General features: G+C 48.1%; 1 protein-coding gene across 1 annotated transcript in view; it reads left to right on the top strand.

Moving 5' to 3' along the window:
• Positions 1-920: 920 nt before the first annotated feature.
• SCTR (secretin receptor) overlaps positions 921-23,299 on the top strand; it is a gene marked incomplete at its 5' end in the record, with an annotated part of 62,177 nt that continues 39,798 nt past the window's right edge. Inside the window, 2 exons of the mRNA XM_079710718.1 lie at positions 921-971; positions 12,973-13,078. Of these exons, the coding sequence (XP_079566844.1) occupies positions 921-971; positions 12,973-13,078 (157 nt within the window). The remainder of the gene's footprint in view (positions 972-12,972; positions 13,079-23,299) is intronic.

The following is a 23,299-nucleotide window of genomic DNA, read 5'->3' on the forward strand; positions in this document are numbered from 1 at the left end:
GACTTGAAGTGCCTGAGAGAAAGATCTAGATAGGAGAGACACGAGGAAAGGGAATGGGCACCAGGGCAGAAGAAGGAAAACTTGGGTCTACAAAAGCCATTTGAAGATGCCTTGTACTGAGAGGCCAAAAGCCAACCTCCAGGACATCTGAGGCCTCAGACTCAGCATGAGCGGCTGCCGGGCACACCTGCCTGATGCTGAAAGAGCCTCCCGGGGACACCAGGAAGCACAAAGCCTCCAGCACAGCCCCAAACGCCTGGGTACACCGGATGGTCTTCCTCCATCTCACGTGCTCATCAAAGGCTTCTCAGCGTGATGGGTGTGCAACTTTCTGGAATGAGCGTGTGTAACTAATCAGAAAAATAAAGTGAAAATAGGAAATAGAGTAGCTGCCCCCCAGAACAGATGCCATAGCGATTTCCCCAGCGCCCGCTGTGTCCCAGGGCACCCGCCCAACCTTCTTTCACCGGAAGGTAGGTGGGTATTATTAGACGTGTTGTTCCGGAGGAGAACAGAGGCTCGAAAAGGTGGCGCACGCCGCGCAGCGGCGGCGGGGCGGACCCGGGCTTTGGGGAGGGCTCTTTCCGTCCGCGGGGGTGTGGCGGCGGGGCAGGCCGAGCCCGTGGGAGCCGCTGCGGCCGCGCCCTCCCTCTGCCTCTTCCGCCGCCGACCTCCGCGCCGGCCCCCAGCCAGCCGCGGTGGGCGGAGGACCGCACGCCGCGCCGCGTACTTATCAACCGGCCGGGCGGCGTGGCTCGCGGCCACCTAGTCCGAGGAGGCGAAGTCCCGGGTGCGGCCATGGCTCCCCGGGGCGCGGCGGCCGACCAGGGTCCGAGGGGAGGCGGGGAGCGCTGAGCCCGGAACGGGCGGTGCGCGCGGGCAGGCGGCCGTCGGGGCGCCCAGGGAGCGCACGCGGCACCATGCACGCCCTCCTGCCTCCGTTGCTGCTGCTCGCCTGCGCTGCGCACGCCGTGAGTACGCGCGCCTCTGCGGGTCCCACGCGGGGTGGGGGTGGGGGTGGGGGTGGGGGGCCGATCTTCCGCTGGAGAGTGGGAGCCCTTCCTCCACATGCGTCCCCCACAGCTACGATGTCTCTCCGCTCCTCTCCGGAGGGCCCGCTCCTCCAAAACACCATCGGCGTGAGCCCGGGCGCAGGGAGCGCTGAGATAACCCCCATGCCCTCCAGCCCACCCCTTCCTCCCGGGCTGCGCCTCCGGGGCCCTCCTAGGCGGAGTTCTGGAGCCGCCCCTGGCCGTGCGTCTTGTGTGCCGGGCGCTTTGCCTGCGTTATCTCCTTGAAACCTCATCATCGCCTTTCGAGGTTGATGTTTTCACCCTCACTTTGCGGACAAGGAAAGCCAGACTTGGAAAGACCAAAAATCTTGCCCCGAGAAAAGACAACTGGAACCCAATCCGTCTGCTCCAAAGCCTTGACATTTGCACACACACCGGGCTGCGGATGGGAAGATCTCCGAAAGCTCTGGCCACAGCAGCTGCTGGTTCTGTGATGGGACCGCGTCTGCGGCTCTCCCCCTCGTCTCTCCTGTGGGTTTGGCTCCCCAATGTCTGTGTGTCTGGGGACTCCTGGGAGCAGCTGGTCTCCCCAAACCAGGCCCAGGGAGGAGCTGGCCGAGAACGAGAAGGCAGCGGAGTGGGTGGCGTGTTTTTCTTTCTTTCTCGGAAACTCCAGGGAATCCGGGCCTCTCCCTGTGGGATTTGTGAATGGGAAAGTGGCTGCACCCAGACTGGCTGGCTGGAAGCGAGGGCGGGGGCTTGGGAAGTGGGCGCACAGGTTCCAGAACCACTCTTTCCCACCAGCCTTCCAAACTGGCCCCCGGGGCCTCTGTCCCAAGAAACTTCCCAGGGAGAGCACTTGGGCACCTACTTCTGAGTGTGCAGTCTCAGTCCTGGGCAAGTCCTTCCTGGCGTCCAGTGACCTCGCCTTCCTGTAGTCCTATCCTGTTTGACTGCAAGAAAGACCTGCCTCCCGAGCTGACAGGAGTGTTGGCACGCAGGAGGGGCGGCTCTGTGGCATCCAGGCTGGGGTTTGGGGCTCTGTTCCCAGCTCGCTTGTAACTTGGAGCCTCTTGTCCTAGGGCTGGAGTTGGAAGGTGCTAGGGCAACAGCACCCGCTCGTTAGTCTGAGCTCCCACTTTGGGGAAACGCCACCTGAGACGGTGGGGACAGTTCGAAGCCCAGTGCAGCCTCCAGGTGTGTTGTTATTCGGTGCCCAGGGCTGGGAGGCAGCCGCTCCCTCTTGGTGATCCTCCCAGCCTCCTTTTTAAGTATCTGCAGTAACTCTGCGGTTATCAGAAGAAATCGACAGGTAGCTGGGCTTCAGGACTGAGGCTCAACCTACATTTTAATCTCGAGGGGACCCCGGTGTCATCTCAGGAATAAACAGAGGGGAAAGGAGAGCCTCCCCTTGGTTCAAGTCTTCTGTGTGCCTTGGAAGGATGTTTTATTATGCCCTGGTCCAGTTACCTCCTTTTACAGGGGAGCAAACTGAGACCCACAGAGAGCAGGGACCTGTTCCACATCAGTTGGTTTGTGGCAGCGCTGAGACTAGGGCCCAGAGCTCTGTCTGGGACGCCCCTTGTCTTTACGTTCATTTTCATCCACGCCGGTACCACTTTGTGTTCTTCGAGGTGGGTTCCTGTGTGTCAGTCTTGGTTCTCTGGTGATTTTATGGGCTTATCCAGACCTGAGGTTCACACTTCTTGGCAGAGAACTCCTTCAACAAATAGGAGTGGAACTGACCTACTTCGGTTGGACTATTTCCCAGCCTATGAAACCCTGCTTTTTTTTTCCTGTTTGTTTGAGGTGTCAGACATTCGATTTTGAAACTGAAGGGCATTCAAACAATTCCTTATTCATTCCGTGCTCCCTCTTGAGGGAAATCATAGGCATCTTTCTGATTGGGGGGGGGCAGTCACTAAGGCCAAATGCTGACTACTATCCCCTCCCCCACCTTTCCATACAGGGTGATGTCGGGAGGGTCCCTTGCCAGTGGACTAACAAGTGCTGATGGCTGATGGGGCAGTTTTCTGAGACCTGGGTGGGAAACCCTGGCCACACCTCGCCTGTCCCCACCCGTGTCTCTCATGAGGGCTTCTACCTGGCACGCTATTGTCATTATTTACCAGCACATCTGTCCTCCCCACTATGTTCACTTCGAGCTTGAGCCTTAGTGTCGCTCATCCTTTATCCCTAGAGCCTGTCCCAGCGTAAGGGGGAGTCAATGAGTGTGTGTGGGCTGAATGCATGAATGAGTGAATGAAATGATGGTGCTATCCATAGTGGCTGTCCTCAGCTGGGACAGTTTCATATAGCAACAGGTAGCGAAGCATGATATGTTGAAAGCAATCGTTGCTTACAAAATTGTACACAAATATGTCAGGCAAGGGGGAGGAGTCACTCAGGGGAGGGCTCTTTAATCCAGGGCGTCTGGCAAGCTGCCCATCCGAGAACCTGAGTCAAGCGGGGTGCAGGGCTGCTTTTTCCTTCAAGCAGGGTTTCTTAACTTTGACGCTGTAATTCTGGATATTAAACCTGGGCTTTTCACAAGGGGTGCTGGGAAGAGAGCTAGGCCGTCCCCTGGCACGGGAGGGAACGAGGGCGTGGAGACAGGGGGCGGGGCGGGGCGGAGGCTGTGCTGTCTTGTGCCTTGTGTGCTGTCCAGCAGCGTCCCCGGACTCTAGCCACCTGAAGCCAGTGCCATCTCTGCCAGTTGTTCCAACACAAAGTGCCTCCAGACGTTGCCAAATGCTCTCGGGGAGCAGGCAGGGCAAGACTGCCCTGGTTGAGAACCACTGTCTTCAATGTAATGTTTCAGGGGAAATGCGTAAACAGGGTTCACAACAGGTGTCTCTGGATGTTGGATTCAGGGTGGTGGGGTTGGTGACAGGGAATCTGAGCCAGAGGACAGAAGCAGGTGTACTCGATGGAGACCCATTTCCAGACAAGAAGACTTCTGCAGGGCATGGGTTCCTTGGGCTTCTCCACCCTCCCTTCCCCCCACCACCCCCGCTTCATTCCTTCTCAGTTGACGGCTCAGAAACACAGAAACTCCAAGGATGGGGATCTGGCACACATGGTGGTCCCCACGCCTCTCAGGGCTGCGTCTGGACCCAGAGGCTGACGAGCTCTGTGGCAGCTGGGTGAGCAGAATTTTAGGAAGGCCTGCAAAGGTCACCAGAGGATCTGGCTTCTGCGGCCTTTTAGAGGAAAGTCACTGGCAGTTTTGGACAATATTCTGAGGAAGTATCTGTGCGTTTCTTTTTGAGGGTTTACTGCCCCTAGATTAGCGTGACTGATGACGATGATGGTGATGATGGTGAAGGCTTCCCTTACTGGGCGCCTGCTTCCCGCCACGTACTCTGCTCAGCCCTTCCTGGCACTGTCTGATTTACTTCTCACACCAACAACCAGTATCCCCACTGTGCACATGAAACAGAGGCTCAGAGGGAGGTGAAGCCATTGGTCAAGGTCACCCAGCTGGACACGGTGGCGTGAGGACCCAAACCCAGCGGTTCTTAGCCAGAACGTGCGTCTGCTCCCAAGGAGAGGCCGCTCTGGTTTCTGGTGCCCAAGGCGCTGTCATGAAATTCTCTCCCACACCGCAAAATGACACTAATTTCAGTTTAATCTAATCGCTTCATAAAACATAAACAAAATACTGGATTACACACAGCATTTTATTGAGGGGGCCAGAGATGAGCCTGGGGTCACGAAGTCCAACAGAAGGTGCGCTTCCCACACTGTTTAGGGGAGTCCTCCAGGCTTTGGCACCCCTTTTAGGAGATGCTATAGAGTTCCCCTCCCTCTGTCCCAGCCCCAGTATTCCCCGCATGCCAGGGACGGGCAGAGCTTTCTTCCTGGCACCCCTTGTTGAAAGCGCAGACTTCATAACCAGCATTAGAGCTCTGCCCACAGGGCGGCCCCTGCAGTGGCCCCTGGTTTGGTGCCTGCACCCCTGCCCTTAGCAAGCTGAGGTTTCTCACCACTGACCTTCGCTAGGGCTCTGGAACAACCTGCAGCCCAAGGCAAGCCCCACAACACTCAGATCCTATCTGCTTGCTTACATGACAAACAGAGGGCTGCCCAGCATTCGAGAGGACACGAGAAAACAGGGATCTCCTGGGACCCACCCAGCTTCAACAGGCCATGTCTGACAGAGTCCAAGGGGCCTCTGGGGAAGGGACCTCTCCGGTGCATCATGTCCTGCCCGGCGTGCTGCCAGGATTCCTGAGTTTTCCAGACTTCTCCAGAATCCCTTCGTGGCCCACATCAGTTCCCTTTACCTTGGCTCCCAGAGGCTCCCCCTGGTGTCTTCTCAGATTTCTGACCTCACCACCTCCTCTTTCATTTTCAACAGACCGGGTCTACCTTCCATTTCCTGAGAGTCAGGGAATGAACTTCCTCTGAGCAACATCTTGCTCTCACAGAGGTGTCTGAATTGTATCCTCCTGTGCCCTTCCTCCTGCCATAACAGAGCACCACAGACTGGGGGCCTTAAACAGTGGACGTTTATCTTCTCATAGTTTTGGAGGCTGGAAGTCCCAGATCCAGGGCCAGCATGGTCGGGTTCTGGGGAGCCCTCCCTCCCTAGATGGCTTGTAGACAGCTGCCTTATCCTCACATGGCCTTTCCTCTGAGCGGGCAGAGAGAGAGAGTGAGCCCTCGGGTGTCTCTTCTCATAAGGACACGAACCTATCAGATCCGGGCCCCAACCCCTTGGACCTTATTTGACCTTAATTACCTCGTTATGGGCCCGGCTCCAAACAGAGCCACACCCGGGGTTAGGGCACCAATGTATTCGTTGGGGGACACAGATATCCTGTCCATAACACATCCAGGCGGAACAGAGGGTCTGCTCCAGCCCACGGCCATCCCTACACCTGTGCTTCCACCCCACCCCTACCATGCTCAGTGACTTGTGTCCTGAGACGACACAGAGGCAGCCCAGTCCTCACTGTCCTCCTCTTGACTGGCTTTTTCCATCAGCTGCTCAACCTTGCCAAGCCTGGTGGCACAGGGTCCTCCCCCTGCACTCTGGGCCTTCTGGCCACAGTTCCATCTCTGACGTCTTACGGCCAGCGTCATCTTAGAAGAAGTGTCCACGACCCCTGCCTCCACCTCCGCCCATTTCTCAGCCAGCCGCACCCTAGCTCCCAGCCGCCACGCACAGGCTTCAGTCACCAGGGCCTGTGTTGCCACATTCACTAGACAGGGTGCAGTCTTTGGTCTACCCGGGGACCACGTGACTGATGAGAGGCGCTGGGCGTTAATGAATAACAAGATCAAGGCAGCAGGCGCACACCCAGACTGTCCTGGTCAAACTGGGCAGGACACCCATGGGACCCCAGGCTCTTGGAATCATTCCGTGCCAGGACACCCTGACCCTTTCCCCGCCTTGGCTCCTACCTTTCGCTGGTCCCACTACGCCTCTCGAGACATTCCCCCTCTCGCAATGGTTCCTCCAGTGGCTAGGCCCCTCCTCTCGCGTGGCTGGCTCCTCTCGCGTGGCTGACTCCTTCTCGCGTGGCTGGCTCCTCTCGCGTGGCTGACTCTTTCTCGCGCGGCTGGCTCCTCCTCGCGCGGCTGGCTCCTCCTCGTGCAAGGTCCGTCCTTTGGCGTGGTCCTTCCTTACGCTCTTATTCCCAGCCTGTGGGGGTCGTTCCCCGAGGCCCTGTCTCTGGCCCTTGATCTTCTGGAGCTGCTCCGTCTTACCGTGTGAGCTTCTTTGGTCGTCTTACCGCGTCACAAACCCAGTCTTGCTCAACCACACTTCTCTCACCTCAGCTCCCAGGCCTACGTCTCCTTTCCTTGTTTTCCCTGTTCTTGGAGCTGTCGAGGCACCCAGAGCAGACGCATCATGGGAGCCACGCCGGCCCTGCCCTCAGCCGGCCCTCAGGCCCCTGCCGGCTCCGTCTCGTCCGTCCGCATCTTCTCCGCTCTGTGGGGATGACTTCTCGGGTGCAGGCGCCTCCCGGGGGCCCCTGCCGCTGCTGGTGGTCCATCGTGACCTGGTGGCTGCCTTGCCCACGCGCTCCCGCCTCGGGCCACTCTGACTCCTTGGAGCCGGTGAGCTCCGGGAGCAGGACCCGCGTCCATTCGCCTTTGATCACGGGGCATTCTGGGGGCCCAGTAAGTGTTTGATGACGTTTTGTGCTTCGAACTGATTGTACGATCGAGTTCCCTCTTTTTCTTTCTCATCCTATAAACTAGACTAGTATTTCTCTTGTTTTCCCCTTGAAACTATTCCTTTCCGGTCTCAATGTTGGCAGGTGAGTCATTATATTGTAAAGTGTGATGAGCAAAGTGATGCTGCGTTTCTTCACCTCCTTCAGAATTCAACAGGTTTTCATTGTATCTCCTCCCAGATTTTACCTTTTCGGATTTAAGAGCCCAAAATAGCTAACAGAACCCTCTCTTAACATCTTTCCTCTCTTATTTTGGGGTCTGCCTCGTTATTTTCTCTCTCTGCAGGTTGGACTTTTCTATCCCCAAATTATTAATTAATTGGATAATTACTCAAGTGAATAAGAGCTTTTTCACTCCTTCAGAGATTCAAAAATTTACTTCCTCTGTGTGCTTTCTTAGGAAGTTTACTAGAGAACGTGCTTCTGTAAAACAAGGAAGAAGAGTAAAGAAAAAGGGAGTCCAGGAAATGGAACTCTGGCCGGGGGAGTGGGGAGCGGCCCCCAAAACCACAGGCCGGTGTTGGGAAGAGGAAGGAGGTCTGGGGGAGGGAGGGCTCCAGGGGAAAACGAATAGGGCTGTTTTTTTTTTTTTAACATCTTTATTGGAGTATAGTTGTTTTATAATGGTGTGTTAATTTCTGCTTTATAACAAAGAATCAGTTACACATATACATATGTTCCCATATCTCTTCCCTCTTGCGTCTCCCTCCCTCCCACCCTCCCTATCCCACCCCTCTAGGCGGTCACAAAGCACCGAGCTGATCTCCCTGTGCTATGCAACTGCTTCCCACTAGCTATCTACCTTACGTTTGGTACTGTATATATGTCCATGCCTCTCTCTCGCTTTGTCACAGCTTACCCTTCCCCCTCCCCGTGTCCTCAAGTCCATTTTCTATGTCTGCATCTTTATTCCTGTCCTGCCCCTAGGTTCTTCATGACCATTTTTTTCCCCTAGGTTCCATATATATGTGTTAGCATACGGTATTTGTTTTTCTCTTTCTGACTTACTTCATTCTGTATGACAGACTGGGTCCATCCACATCACTACAAATAACTCAATTTCGTTTCTTTTTATGGCTGAGTAATATTCCGTTGTATATATGTGCCACATGTTCTTTATCCATTCATCTGTCGATGGACACTTAGGTTGTTTCCATCTCCAGGCTATTGTAAATAGAGCTGCAGTGAGCATTGTGGTACATGACTCTTTTTGAAGTATGGTTTTCTCAGGGTATATGCCCAGTAGTGAGATTGCTGGGTCATATGGTAATTCTATTTTTAGTTTTTTAAGGAACCTCCATACTGTTCTCCATAGTGGCTGTATCAGTTTACATTCCCACCCACCAACAGTGCAGGAGGGTTCCCTTTTCTCCACACTCTCTCCAGCATTTATTGTTTGTAGATTTTTTGATGATGGCCATTCTGACCGGTGTGAGATGATATCTCATTGTAGTTGTGATTTGCATTTCTCTAATAATTAGTGATGTTGACCATCCTTTCATGTGTTTGTTGGCAGTCTGTATATCTTCTTTGGAGAAATGTCTATTTAGGTCTTCTGCCCATTTTTGGATTCTTTGTTTTTTTGCTATTGAGCTGCATGAGCTGCTTGTAAATTTTAGAGATTAATCCTTTGTCAGTTGCTTCATTTGCAAATATTTTCTCTCATTCTGAGGGTTGTCTTTTGGTCTTGTTTATGGTTTCCTTTGCTGTGCAAAAGCTTTGAAGTTTCATTAGCTCCCATTTGTTTATCTTTGTTTTTATTTCCATTTCTCTAGGCAGTGGGTCAGAAAGGATCTTGATGTGATTGATGTCATACAGTGTTCTGCCTATGTTTTCCCCTAAGAGACAAAGACCAACTTGATTTTTAAACACTGTTTAAAGGGAACTTTTCAGTACTAATAGCTCTTGAGGAAAATTTCATATAAATTTTAGCAATACTTTCACCTTCACTTGTTTCTCCTCCTGTGAATTTTAAGTAAAATTATATTTAATATTTTTTTAAAGGGGGTGAACTATAGAGGATAGTTTTTTTCTTCTTCATCTTTTATTTTTCTTTTCTGTCTTTAAAAATATTTTTTGGCTCCCTGTATTGGCAGCATGGAGTCTTAACCACTAGACCGCCAGGGAAGTCCCAGTTTATTCAATTTTAATGGAAGGATAAGGGTAAAAGAAATGTGGGATGATCCACTTTGTACCCACTAAGATGCATATTATTAACACAGAATAACAAAGGCTGATGAGGACCTAGAGAAATTAGAACTCTGTACATGGCTGGCGGGAAGGCAAAACGGGGCAGCTGCTGTGGAGAACAGTGTGGTGGTTTCTTAAAACAGTAAACACAGAATTACCGTACGATCCACACATTGTGCTTCTGGGTATGTACCCAGAAGAATCAAAGCAGGGACTCGAAAAGATATTTGTACACCTCTGTTCCTGGCTGCATTATTCACAGTAGCCAAGAGCTGGAAACAACCCAGCGATGAATGGATGAACAAAGTGCGGTCTGTCCATACAATGGAATAGTATTCATCCTTAAAAAGGAATGAAATTCTCATAGATGCTACACTGTGGATGTGAAATGAGCCAGACACAAAAAAGCAGATATTGCATGACTCCACTTACATGAAGTACCTAGAACAGACACATACATAGAATCAGAAAGTAGAATAGAGGTTACCAGGGGCTCCAGGAAGGGTAACGGGTAGTTACTATTTAATTGATACAGAGTTTCTGTTGGGACAGTTGAAAAGTCCTGGAGATGGATAGGGGTGATCATTGTACAACTTTGTACACTGAACCATGGTTAAAATGGTAAATGTTATGTATATTTGACTACAACTTAAAAAGAAATGTAGAATGAAAAGGAAAAGTTACACTGTCTTCTGATGTTTATTTTTCCATAGTCCCAGGGAAAAACACAAAGGAAGTTAAATTTTTCTTGGAGAGGTTCCCATTGTAGGTGTTCCCTCCTTCCTCATCTTGCTCCATCGCTCTCAGGACCCTCTTTGCTGCAGCGCCCCTTTCTTCATTTCCAGCAACGCACATGGCCACCCACTTTCAGGAAACGTCACTCCTACCCAGTCAGCTGTGCTGTGTAACAGTCACAGAAACTTAGTGGCACATAGCAATGCATGTTTACTTCTTTCTTAGTGTTTGCAAGTGAGCCGGGGTTTGACTGACCAGCTATGACACTGACGTTGATCCAGTCAAGGTGCAAAACAAGTCTGCAACCCTGAGGACCCTGCGTGGTGCCCTGTTAGAGTCACACCTCCCTCCCTTCACTCCTGACAACCACTAATAGGGTCTCCATTTCTATTGATATAATTTTGCTGTTTCAAGAACGTTATATAAATGATGTGGAATCTAAAAATAATGATACAAATGAATGTATTTACAAAACAGACTCACAGACATAGAGAACAAACTTACGGTTACCAAAGGGGAAAGGAGGTGGAGGGATACATTAGGTGTTTGGGACTAACATATACACACGACTCTGTATAAAATAGATAACCAACAAGGACCTACTGTACAGCACAGGGAACGCTACTCAGTACTCTGTAATAACCTGTAAGGGGAAAGAATCTGAAGAAGAACGGACACACGTATAACTGAATCACTTTGCTGTACACCTGAAACTAACACAAAGGCTGTAAATCAACTATACCCCAATATAAAATAATTAAATTAAAAAAAGAATGTTATATAAATGGAATCATACAGTATGTAACCATTTGGGATTGGCTTTTTTCATTCAGCGTATGTCTCTGGATATTCATTTAAGTTGGTCCATGTATTACTACTTTGTTCCTTTTTATTGCTGAGTAGAATTTCATAGTATGGATGTACCATAGTTTGTTTAACCATTTACCCATTGAAAGGCATCTGGACTGTTACAGTTTTGGGCTGTTAGGAATAAAGTTGCTACAAATAGTAGTGTACAAGTTTTTTTGTGAATATAAGTTTTCACTTCTCTGAGGTAAATGCCCAAGAGTGCAATGGCTGGGTCATATGGTAGTTGCATGTTTAGCTTTTCTTAAGACACTGTCAACCTGTTTTCCAGAGTGGTTGTCTCATTTTACAGTCCCACCAGCAATTTGTCCGTGACCTAGTTTCACCACAACCTTGCCAGCATTGTTGTCATTTTTTATGTTAGATATTTTGATAAGCATGTAGTGATATCACATTACGATTTCAGTTTGCATTTACCTAATAGCTAATAATGTTGAACATCTTTTCATGTGCTTATTTGCCATCTGTGTGTCTTCTCTGAAATGTCTTTTCATGCATTTTGCCTATGTTCTAAATAGATTTTTTTTTTTTGGCCATGTTGGGTCTTCATTGCTGCATGCGGACTTTCTCTAGTTGTGGCGAGCAGGGGCTACTCTTCTTTGCGGTGCGTGGGTTTCTCATTGCAGTGGCTTCTCTTGTTGTGGAGCACAGGCTGTAGGTGTGTGGGCTTCAGTAGCTGCAGCACACAGGCTCAGTAGTTGTGGCTCACAGGCTCTAGAGCGCAGGCTCAGTAGTTGTGGCTTGTGGGCTCTAGGGCACACAGGCTTCAGTAGCTGTGGCGCGTGGGCTTAGTTGCTCCGCGGCATGTGAGATCTTCCTGGACCAGGGATCGAACCTGCTTCCCCTGCACTGGCAGGCGGATTCTTAACCACTGCGCCACCAGGGAAGTCCCTAAATAGATTTTTTAATTTGTTTACTATTGAGTTTTGAATGTTCTCTGTCTGTTCTAGATATTAGTTCTAATTTGCGGATTGCAAATATCGTCTCCTCACCTGTAGCTTGCCTTTTCATCCTCTTAACATGGTTTTTCTTGGAGCAAAAGTTTTTAATTTTGATGAAATCCAATTTATCAATTTTTCTTTTTATGGATCGTGCTTTTGGTGTCAAGTATAAGAAATCTTTGCCTGGCCCTACATCTTGAAGATTTTCTATGTTTTTTTCTAAAAGTTTTAGTTTAATGTTTTGCGCTCAAGTCCATAATCATTTTGAGGTAATTTTTGTACAAGGTATGAGTCTTAGTTCAAGGTTCATTTTGTTATCTGTAGCTGTCCAGTCGCTCTAACACCATTGCCTATTCCTCTACTAATACCTTGCTGTTTTGATTACTGTAGCTATACAGCGAGTCTTTAAACTAGGTGAACTGATTCCTCCCACTTATTTTTTTAAATTAATATAATTTATTTTGTTGAGAGGATTTAGGTTTACAGAAAAATTCTGCAGAAAGTACAAAGAATTACCATATACTCCCTCAACCCTTCCTCTCCAGTGTCTCCTATTACTAATGTCTTGCATAAAAGTGGTACATTTGTTAAAATTGATGAGCTAATATTGCTACGTTAACCAAAGTCTCTAATTTACATTACTTTTTTTAGAAGTCTTTTTTATTGAAGTATAGTTGCTGTACGATACTGTATAGGCTCTAGGTGTACACTTAGTGATTCACAATTTTTAAAGGTTATGCTCCATTTATAGTTATTGTAGAATATGGGCTCCATTCCCCGTGTTGCACAACGTATCCTTGTAGCTTATTTTATACCTAGCGGTTTGTACCTTTTACTGCCCTGCCCCTAGCTTGCCCTCCTTCCCTCTCCCTGCTGGTAACCACAAGGTTGTTGTCTGTATCTGTGAGCACGCTCTGTTTTTGTTATATTCACTAGTTTGTCTTCCGCGTTTTGAGTCTCCATTGTCTGGCCCTTCCCTGCGTACTAGACTCAGCTTCGTGGCAGTGATGAACATTCTCGGCTTTGGGCTTGCAGGTGGGAGCCCTCCCTCGGCTGTGCACTGTGCTGCAGGTGCTGCGGGAAGAGCGGGACCAGTGTCTGCAGGGACTCGCCGAGGAGAGGGCCAGGCGCCCGGCCCCAGGTACGTGCACACCTGGGCCCACTCTGAGATGTGAGTTACGTCCAGGTCCACTGGGTTGGGGGCAGGTAGGGGCTGGAGCAGCTGCGTCCTTTCAGAGAATAAGCTGAGGGGAAGGGCCTGGAGTGACCCTGGTGACCGGTCTATACACACACAGAGAAACCACGTCATCGCCTCTCTTTGGTTCTTTGAGTTTGTGGTTACAGCCAGGGTTGTTGAACCATTAGCTTCTACGTGATGACTTTACCAAGGTAAGCGTTTAGTGGGAATTACTTATCAAGGCAGTGTACTTCTCACCCATTCTCTCACCTCTACTGCTAGTTTGATGGGAGAGGCAGCGTGGGGTCTGGAAAACTTGGAGTCCATGGCTGGCTGACCCTCACCGGCTGTTTGAACATGGACAAATTATTTAACCTTTCAAGTCTCGCTTTACTGATCTATGAAACACAGGTGATAAAGTCTACATCAGAATTATAAAGGTATATGAGATAAAGTATGTTAATACAGGTGTTTCTTAAATATTATTAATTTAAATAGTCAGGACTGTAAATATTATTAATTTGATATTTACATGTTAATTTTATTTCTGTTCCCTTCTTTCACTTATCTGCTTTGCTTTCACTCATCTAAGGGCAGGGAGGGATGTGGCATTAAGAGAATAATCCTTTACAGATAGTCAGACAAAGACTTGTACAGGCAAGGTCTTAGCAGCACGGGTTACAATAGCCAACAGGTGGAAACAACCCATGTGTCTGTCAGCTGATGAATGGGTAAAGAAGATGTGGTCTGTACATACAATAGAACAGTATTCAGTCTTAAAAAGGAATGAAGTACTGATACATACTACCACATGGATAAATTTTAAAAAACGTGAAGTGAAAGAAGTCTGTTGTAAGAGGCCATGTGTTATATGATTCTCCTTGTATGAAATGTCCAGATTAGACAAATTCATAGAGACAGAAGTTAGATTCGTGGTTGTCAGCGGCTCAGGGGAAACGGCTGGGGAGTAACTGTGTAGGAACTGCCTTGTGGTGGTGGTGGTGAAATGTCTACAACTAGATAGAGGTGCCGGTCACACAACACTGTGAATGTACTAAATGCCACTGATTGTACACTTTAAAATGGCTAGTGGTTAATTTTATGTGATGTGAATTTATTTTTAATAGACTTTATTTTTTAGAGCAGTTCCCTGCAGAGTGGAGCGGAAAGTGCAGAGCATTCCCACGTTCTCTCTGCTACCCGCTGCCACCCAAACACACAGCCGCCCTCACTCTCAGCATCCTGCAGCCGGTGCTGCATTTGTTACAGCTGATGAACCTACACACCATCGTCACTCAGAGTCCACAGTTTACATTAGGGGTCACCCTTAGTGTTCATATTCAGTGGGTTTTGAAAAATGTATGATTGCACGTATCCACAATTCTACTATCATACACAGTAGTCTCTCTGGCCTGAAAATCCTCTGTGCTCCACCTATGCATCCCTCTCTCTCCTCTAACCCCTGGCAACCACTGATCTTTTTACTCTCTCCATAGTTTTGCCTTCTCCAGAAAGTCATATAGTTGGAATCATGCAGTGTGTAATCTTTTCAGGTTGGTTTCTTTCACTTGGTAATATACATGTAAGGTTTTTCTCATGTCTTTTAATGGCTTGGTAGTTCATTTCTTCTTTGAGCTGAAGAATATTCCACCGTCTGGATGTGCCGCAGTTTATCCATTCTCCTACTGAAAGACATCTTGGTTGCTTCCAAGTTTTGGCAATTCTAAATCAAGTTGTTCTGTGCAGACATAAGTTTTCAATTCATTTGGATAAATACCAAAGAGAAGTGTTGCTAGATCGTATGGTGAGAGCATGTTCAGTTTTGTAAGAAGCTGCCTAACTGTCTTCCAAGTGGCTGCACCATTTTAATTTCCCACCAGCAGTGAATGAGGGTTCCTGTAGCTGCACATCCTTGACAACATTTGATGTTGTCAGTGTTTTGCTTTGGTTTTTTTAATTGTAGTAAAATACATGTAACATAAATTGTACTGTCTTAACCATTTTTATTTATTTCTTTTTCTTCCAGTTTTATTGAGATATAGTTGACATACAGCAGTGTATAGGTTTAAGGTGCACAGCATAATGATTTGACTTACATACATCATGAAGTGACTATCACAAGAAGTTTAATGAACACTGTCATCTCTTATAGATGCAGAGTTAAAGATATAGAAAACAATGGTGTGACGAGAACTCTTGAGATTGCTCTCTTAATAACTTTCACATATAACACACAGCAGTGGTAACTGTATTTATCATGCTGCACATCACATCCCTAGTACTTATTTATCTTATAACTGGAAGTTTGTACCTTTTGACTACCTTCCTGCAATTCTCCCCAGCTCGGCCTCTGGTTCCCACAAATCTGATCTCTGTCTATGAATTTGTTTGTTTGATTGTTTTTGAAGTATAATGGACCTACAATGCTATGTTAGTTTCTGATACAGAATATAGTAATTTAATATTTCTATACGTTTCAAAATGATCACCAAGACAAGTCTAGTTATGATGTGTCACCATACAAAGATATTACATAGTTATTAACTATATTCCCCACTCTGTACACTTCATACCAGTGACTCATTTATTTTGCAACTGGAACTTTGTATCTCTTAATATCCCTCACCTATTTCTTTCCTCCCCCACCCTGCCTCCCTCTGGCAACCAGCTGTTTGTTCTCTGTAATGTGTTTCTTTTTAGTTATGTTTGTTCATTTGTTTTATAGATTCCACATTTATAAAATCATAGAAATCATAGTGAAATCGTATAGTATTTGCCTTTGTCTGACTTACTTCACTTATCAAAATACCCTCTAGGTCCATGCATATTGTCGCAACTGGCAAGATTTCATTCTTTTTTATGACTGAGTAATATTCCATTGTGTATATATGTACCACATCTTGTTTATCTGTTCATTCATCTGTTGATGGGCACTTGGGTTGCTTCCGTATCTTGACTATTGTAAATAATGCAGTGAGCATAGGGGTGCATGTATCTTTTCTAATTAGTGTTTTTGTTTTCTTTGGATAAATACCCAGGAGTGGAATTGCTGGATCATGTGATAGGTCTATTTTTTAAGTTTTTGAGGACTTTCCATAGTTTCTCCCCAGTGGCTGAAGCAGTTACATTCCCACCAACAGTGCACGAGGGTTCCCTTTTCTCCACACCCTCGTCAACACTTGTTATTTCTTGTCTTTTTGATAATAGTCATTCTGACAGGTGGGAGGTGATATCTTGTGGTGGTTTTGATTTGTATTTCCCTGATGATCAGTGATGTGGAGCATCTTTTCATGTGCCTGTTGGCCATCTGTATGTCTTCTTTGAAGAAATGTAGTTTAAAAAAACATGTAAATTTCATCAGCTTAACCATTTCTCAGTGTACAGTGCAGTTGTGTTAAGTTCACATTGCTGTGCACCCAATCTCCAAAACCTTTTATCTTGCAAAACTGGAGCTCTATACCCATTAAACAACAACTCTTTTCCTCTCTTCCATTATCCCCTGGGAACCATCATTCTACTTTCTGTTTCTGTGGATTGAATGGTTCTAGGTACCACAAATAACTGGAATCATATGGTATTTGTCTTTTTGTGATTGGCTTATGGTATCTCATTGAGGTTTTGATCTGCATTTACATGATGATTAGTGATGTTGAGCATATTTTCCTGTGTTTCTTGGCCATTTGCATGTCTTCTTTAAAGAAACGTCCTTTCAAGTCCTTTGACCATTTTTAAATAGGGTTGTTTGGTATTTTGTTACTGAGTTGTAGTTCTTTATATATTCTGGATATTAACCCTTTATCAGATATATGATTTGCAAATAATTTCTGTCGTTCTGTAGGTTGCCCTTTCATTCTGTTGATTGTGTCCTTTGATGTACAAGTTTTTAAATTTGATGTATAACCTAATATATCTGATTTTACTTTTGTTTTCAGTTCTTTTGGTGTCATATCCAAGAAAGCATTGCCAAATCCAATCTCATGAAACTTCCTCTAAGAATTTTATAGTTTTAGCTCTTACATTTAGGTCCTTGGTCCATTTTTGAGTTAATTTTTATGTGTGGTATAAGGTAAAGGTCCATCTTCATTCTTTTTCACATGGACATTCAGTTTTCTCAGCACCATTTATTTATTTATTTTTTTTTTTGCGATACGCGGGCCTCTCACTGCTGTGGCCTCTCCTGTTGCGGAGCACAGGCTCCAGACGCGCAGGCTCAGTGGCCATGGCTCACGGGCCCAGCCGCTCCGCGGCATGTGGGATCTTCCCGGACCAGGGCACGAACCCGCGTCCCCTGCATCAGCAGGCGGACTCTCGATCACTGCGCCACCAGGGAAGCCCTCAGCACCATTTATTGAAAGACTGTCCTTTTCCCATTGAATGGTCTTGGCACCTTGGTAAAAAAATCACTTGACCATATATGTGAAGGTTTATTTGGGGGCTCTCTTTCCTATTCCATTGGTCTATATGTCTGTCTTTATGCCACTACCACACTGTTTTGATTACTGTAGCTTTCAAATGGGTTTTGAAATCAGGAAGTATGAGATCCCCAAATTTGTTGTTTTTCAAGATGGTTTTAACTATTCCCAGATCCTTTGAGATTCCATTAAGAATTTTAGGATGCATTTTTCTATTTCTGAAACTAATATTAAATAAATAAATATGAAATGAAATATTTCTGTCATTGGGTTTTGTTTGTTTGTTTGTTTGTTTGTTTTGGCTGTGCCGTGCGTCTTGCGGGATCTCAGTTCCCTGACCAGGGATTGAACCTGGGCCATGGCAGTGAAAGCCCATAATCCTAACCACTAGGCCACCAGGGAACTCCCTGTCATTGGGATGTTGATAAAGATTGCTTTGACTCTGTAGATCACTTTGGGTAGTATTGACATAAACATATTAAGTCATCTAATCCATGAATACAGGACGTCTTTGCATTTATTTGTGTCTTTAATTTCTTTCAGCAGTGTTTGGTAGTTTTCAGTGTGCACGTCTTTCACCTTGGTAGTTAGGTTTATTCATAAGTTTTTTATTCTTTTTAATGCTATTGTAAATGGATTTGTTTCATAATTTCCTTTGTAGGTTGTTCCTCACTAGTGTATAGGAATGCAACTAATTTTTGTGTGTTGATTTTATATCTACCCTGTCACTTTGGTGAGTCCATTTGAGGCATCATTAGGGTTTTCTACATATAAGATCACATCGTTTGCAGAGATAATTTTACTTCTTTCCTCCAATTTGGACACCTTTTATTTATTTTTCTTGCCTACTTGCTATACGCTAGGGCTTCCAGTACTATGCTGAATACAAGTGGCAAAAGTGGGTGTCCTTGTCTTGTTCCTGATCTTATAGAAAAAGCTTTCAGGCTTCATCACTGAGTATGATGTTCACTGTGGCCTTTATATATATGGCCTTTATTATATTGAGACAGTTTCTTTTTATTTCTAGTTTAAATGTTTTTTATCATGAAAGGGTGTTGAATCTTGTCAAATACTTTTTCTGCATCAGCTGAGATGATCCTGTGGTTTTTGTTCTTCATTTTGTTAATGTGGTGTATCACATTGAGCAATATTCACATTTTGTACCATCCCTGCATCGCAGGAATAGATCCCACTTGGTCATAGTGTATAATTCTTTTAATGTGCTGTTCAATTCAATGTGCTAGTATTTTGTTGAGAATTTTTACATCAGTGTTCATCACAGATATTGGTCTGTAGTTTTCTTTTCTTGTAGAGCCTTTGTGTGGCTTTGGTATCAGGGTAATGCTGGCCTCATAGAATGATTTTGCAAGTGTTTCCTCCTTTACAGGTTTTTGGAAGCCTTTGAGGAGGCTTGGTGTTAATTTCTCTTTAAATGTTTGGTAGACTCTATCAGTGAGGCCATCTGGGCTTTTGCTGTTGGGAGATTTTTTATGACAGATTCCATCTCCCGACCAGTTAGAGGTCTGCTCCGAGTTTTTACTTGCTCATGCTTCCATCTTGGTGGGTTGTGTCTTTCTGGGAATGGATCCGTTTCATCTAGGTTATCCAGCTTGTTGGTGTACAGACCAGGCAGATCCTTTTGCAGTACTCTCATCTCCAAGTCATGGCCTTTGTTCTTGAAATCCTTGGACTGTTGGTCGTCCACTTTCTTGTCCCCCATGGCCAGGCCGGTGACTCCTTCCCAGCCCCCCTCCCACCGTGCTCAACCCTCCCAGGAATCTGGCTGCCACCCAAACTGCTGCCGCCTCTGTGCCTTCTGGTCCTCTCAGCTGTGTCCGCCAGGCCACCCCCTCCCTTCCTTTCCTGTCCCGCTTCTCGCTCCCTGAAGACAACTGTCTGCCCTCTGGTGGCGATGGCGGCGGTATGTGTGTGGCTGCAAGGGGAAGGCAGCCCCACCTCTGTATTTTCCAGAAGAAAGAGAGAGGAAGAGGGGTGCAGGGGAGGAGAGGGGGAAGGGGGAGCCCAGGCTTTTAAATTAGGCTGTGTGATCTTGAACAAGTCCTATGTCTCTGGGCCTCAGTTTCGACATCTATTTTATGGGGTTGGTGTGAAATGGAAAGCATTCATTCAAAAGATAGTTAGCACTTCTTGTTGTGAGTTGAGAATGGTGAGAAAAAAGGAGCTTGGACTCCTCTCTTATGGCTTAGGAATGTGTTTTTGCACATGTGGCAGAGACTTGATAAGCGAGCTTCATCAAATAGGGGTTGGTTTCTTAGACACCACGAAAGATCCAGAGCTGGTGTGGAGTTCCCAGGTTTCCTCAGATTCCAGATTCCTCTTGTCTTTCTGCTCAATGTGTGGCATTCGCCTCCTGGTCGTAAGGTGGCTGCAGCACCTCCAGGGAGGAGGGGGGAGTATTTTGGGGGAGAAGAGATGAAGGTCATGAGTTCAGTTTTAGACACACGGAGTGGAGGCTTCAAAGGAGGGCCGGCTGGGGAACGCTTCTGTCTGGCTGGCAACTGAGGCTGAGGTTGCGGGAGGAGAGGGTGAGGGAAGGGGAGGAGGAGAGAGCCCGGGAGCGGCTCGAGCCCCCGCACGAATCCGTCAGGAGCAGCCGTGGGCAGGAGGAAGGTGGTGCCGTGGGCGGCAGAGGCCCAGCAGTGTGGGTGCTGCAATGGGCTTCAGTCGAGTCACCCGTCCTCTGCATGAGGGACGGGGCAGGATGACTACTTTCTTCTGTAGGTTGAGCCTTTCCTTCCCCTCTGCTGGCTGTGGCAGGTGCTTCGGGGGAGCCAGACAGTAGTCTTACGGCTCACAGGGGCCCACCATTGAGCCACAGCCTCCTGACTTCCTGGGCCCTCCTGCCACCCCAGAAACTACAGCTGCCTGCATGTCCCCAAGGTGAACGCCAGAAATTCCCGTGACAGGGCGTGGGACTTGCATTCAGGCCTGAGGGATAAAGCCTAGAATGGCAAGCCACTGGGAGAGCTGATGGTGAACTTTAGTTCACACTGAGAGCTTACAGATGGTTATTTTAAAAATAAGCGCCTGAAGTGTTTAAATGTCCTTTTGCTCCCCAGTGGCTCCAGGATGAGGTTCAGCTCCTCACTCCCTTGTCCACGCATCCACCCCAGACATTTCCACTTGGCTCAACCAGATTGCTTACAACTTCCTGACCGTGTCTGTTTCTCTCCTGCCTCTGGGCCTTTGCACATGCTGATCCCTCTGCTCCAACACCATTCCCTCTCTTCCACCCTGCCAACCACTCTCCTTTTTAGACTCCTCCAGGAACCATTTCTCCCGTGCAGCTGGCCACCCGGACTTCTGCAGGACCCTCTGTTTCCCTCCCTCCTGGCACCTCTGCACTGCATCGTAGGGATGTTTCCTGGATTGGGAGGGACTGTGTCACTTTCCTCTTTTTCCCCAGCATGGGGCACAGGGCCTGCAAGGCCTAGTAGTTGTGTGTTTGTTGATGGCTTACTGGGTGAATGAGTGAGTGTAGACGTTTGACTGAGGGCAGGGAGAGAGGAGACTTGAAGGAGAGAGAGGGAGGTGAAGCAGAGCCTTTGCAGCAGAGGATGTGGACGCTCCCGGCCTGCCCCGCTCGTCACAGACCAGCCGGGGTGAGCAGCGTAGCCACGTCACCCATGGGTAGTGCTCCCCAGAGCCTGACCTGCGGGCCCGTCACCCTGTGGATGCCGACCTCACATTGCAGTTCCTGGGAGGCTGCGGATGTGCCCAGCTTGACCGACCTGGAGCAGGTCTAGCCATCTTCTGTCCCCAGAGGCTCCCATGTGGTCCTACTTGTGCATCCAGGGCTGAGAAGGCGCAGTGGGACTCCTGCCGGGTTCTGCCGTGAGCTCCCTGGGGACACCTCGCTCTCCTCGTGTGCGATGGGGCTGTGCTGCACACGCAGTAATTGCAACTGTGTCTGGCCAGGCCGCGGCAGCTGGGTGAACGGGGCCAGGTCGGCCCCGTCCCAGCACAAAGGCTCAGGCCGCTTAGATCTGTTTTGCATTTTGTTTGGCCTTCTGCAATTTTCATTTAGGAAAAGAGGTCTATTGTTTTGAAAACCTGGTTTAAAAGCCCCTGAGCCAGAAGACTTCTGAGTCTTCTGAAGTCTTCTAAGGACCTGGACTCCTGGGAAAGTCTTGAGGCCTGTTCCGCTGACAGGTTGAGAAAGCTGAGCCAGAAGACCCATCGTGGAGCTTAGAACCGACATGGTGGCCGCGGGGGAAGATTCCTTCAAAGAATGAAAACAGGAGAAACAGCAAAGGCATAGAGCCCTTGGTCAGGCTCCGCCCCGCGGATCCCCATCAGGACCAGGTTGCGGGGGTGGGCCGGGGCTGAGGCCACCTGGGGGCGGTCCGGCCCCATAACCTCCACTCAGGAGCGCGACTCCTGAAGTCCTGGGTGCCAGGGCCCACAGGCCCTCCGTCCCCAGCAAGGATCTGTCTGGCGCCTGAGGCGGGGAGGGGCTGGCGGACTCTCTGTTGGGGGTATAGGTTAATGGTTAAGCTGCCCGGTCTTCCCTGGGGAGGAGGTTAATGTTTGAACGCCAGAAGAGTCCCAGGAAACACCACTCACCGAGCTGTCACCAAGCCCGGCACACTTATCACGAATAAAAAATTAACTCTTCAGCTATTCCGGGTTAGGTGGCCAAGGCCTGCGGAACATTTTGTGGGAATATTTCAGGGTCACCCTAATAGCTGCATGGTGTGCTCTACCCGGCTATTTATTGCTCTGTTTTCAGAAGCTGATACGCCTTCAGAGCTGGCCGGTTGAAGGGCTTTGCCTCTCCCTAAGGAAGAATGTTCCTGAGAGACAGTGCAGTGGCAGGAAAGATATGGGCTTAGCATTTTGGACAGACCTGGGCAGGTGTGCTGCTCCGTCACTTAGGGGCCGTGTGACCTTGGGCAAGACCCCGATCCTCTCTGGGCCTTCGTGTCCTCGCCTTCAAAATGGGGACACAGCATCCCCTTTTCCTCTTGTCTCTGCCAGCTGGTTGCCCACTCCCAAAGAACATGGGCTGGCTTCTAGCGGGTGGCAGGGGGCAGTGCTTTTTTATTGAGGTGAAATTCACAATATTAACCATCCTAAAGCAAACAACTCAGTGGCATTTGGTGCATTCACAATGCAACCACCACCACCTCTACGTAGCTCCAAAGCATTCTCATCACCCCCAAAATAAGACCTGTACCCGTTGAGTAGTCACTCCTCATCTTGCCCCCTGCTCCGCCCCTGGCAACCATGCATCCACTCCCTGTCTCTATGCTTTTGCTGACTCTGGACATTTCATAACAAATGGAGCCACAGTCCATGACCTTTGTGTCACCTCCTTCCACTAATGTTTCCAAGGTTCATCCACGTTGTGGCACTGCTCTCAGTGTGTCTCACGTGCTGGCTTTTAATGCAGTTTCTCTAACAAACATTCCAGTCCTTTTCTGGCCTCTCCTGGCTCCTGAGGGCCACTGGCAGCCAGGCAACCTGGGACCTCCCTCCCCTGCCCAGAGCCCAGCTCTCTTGACCCTTTCCTTGGCACTACTGATCTGGGCTCGTTTTTCAGAAACAAGTAACTTATGTTCATGTAGCATTTTCGACATATTTTTTCAGTTCTTAAAACAACCTGTGCAGTAAGTACCATTGTCATCCCCACTTCACAGATGAGGAAATTGAGGCTCTTAGAGGCACAGTATCACCCAGAGCTGAAACAGGACTCTCAGCCTATATCTTTTGACTGCAAATCCTGAGGATTGTCTGTTTTACAATCCTG

Source organism: Hyperoodon ampullatus, assembly GCF_949752795.1.
Source record: "Hyperoodon ampullatus genome assembly, chromosome: 8".
Lineage (NCBI taxonomy): Eukaryota > Metazoa > Chordata > Mammalia > Artiodactyla > Ziphiidae > Hyperoodon > Hyperoodon ampullatus.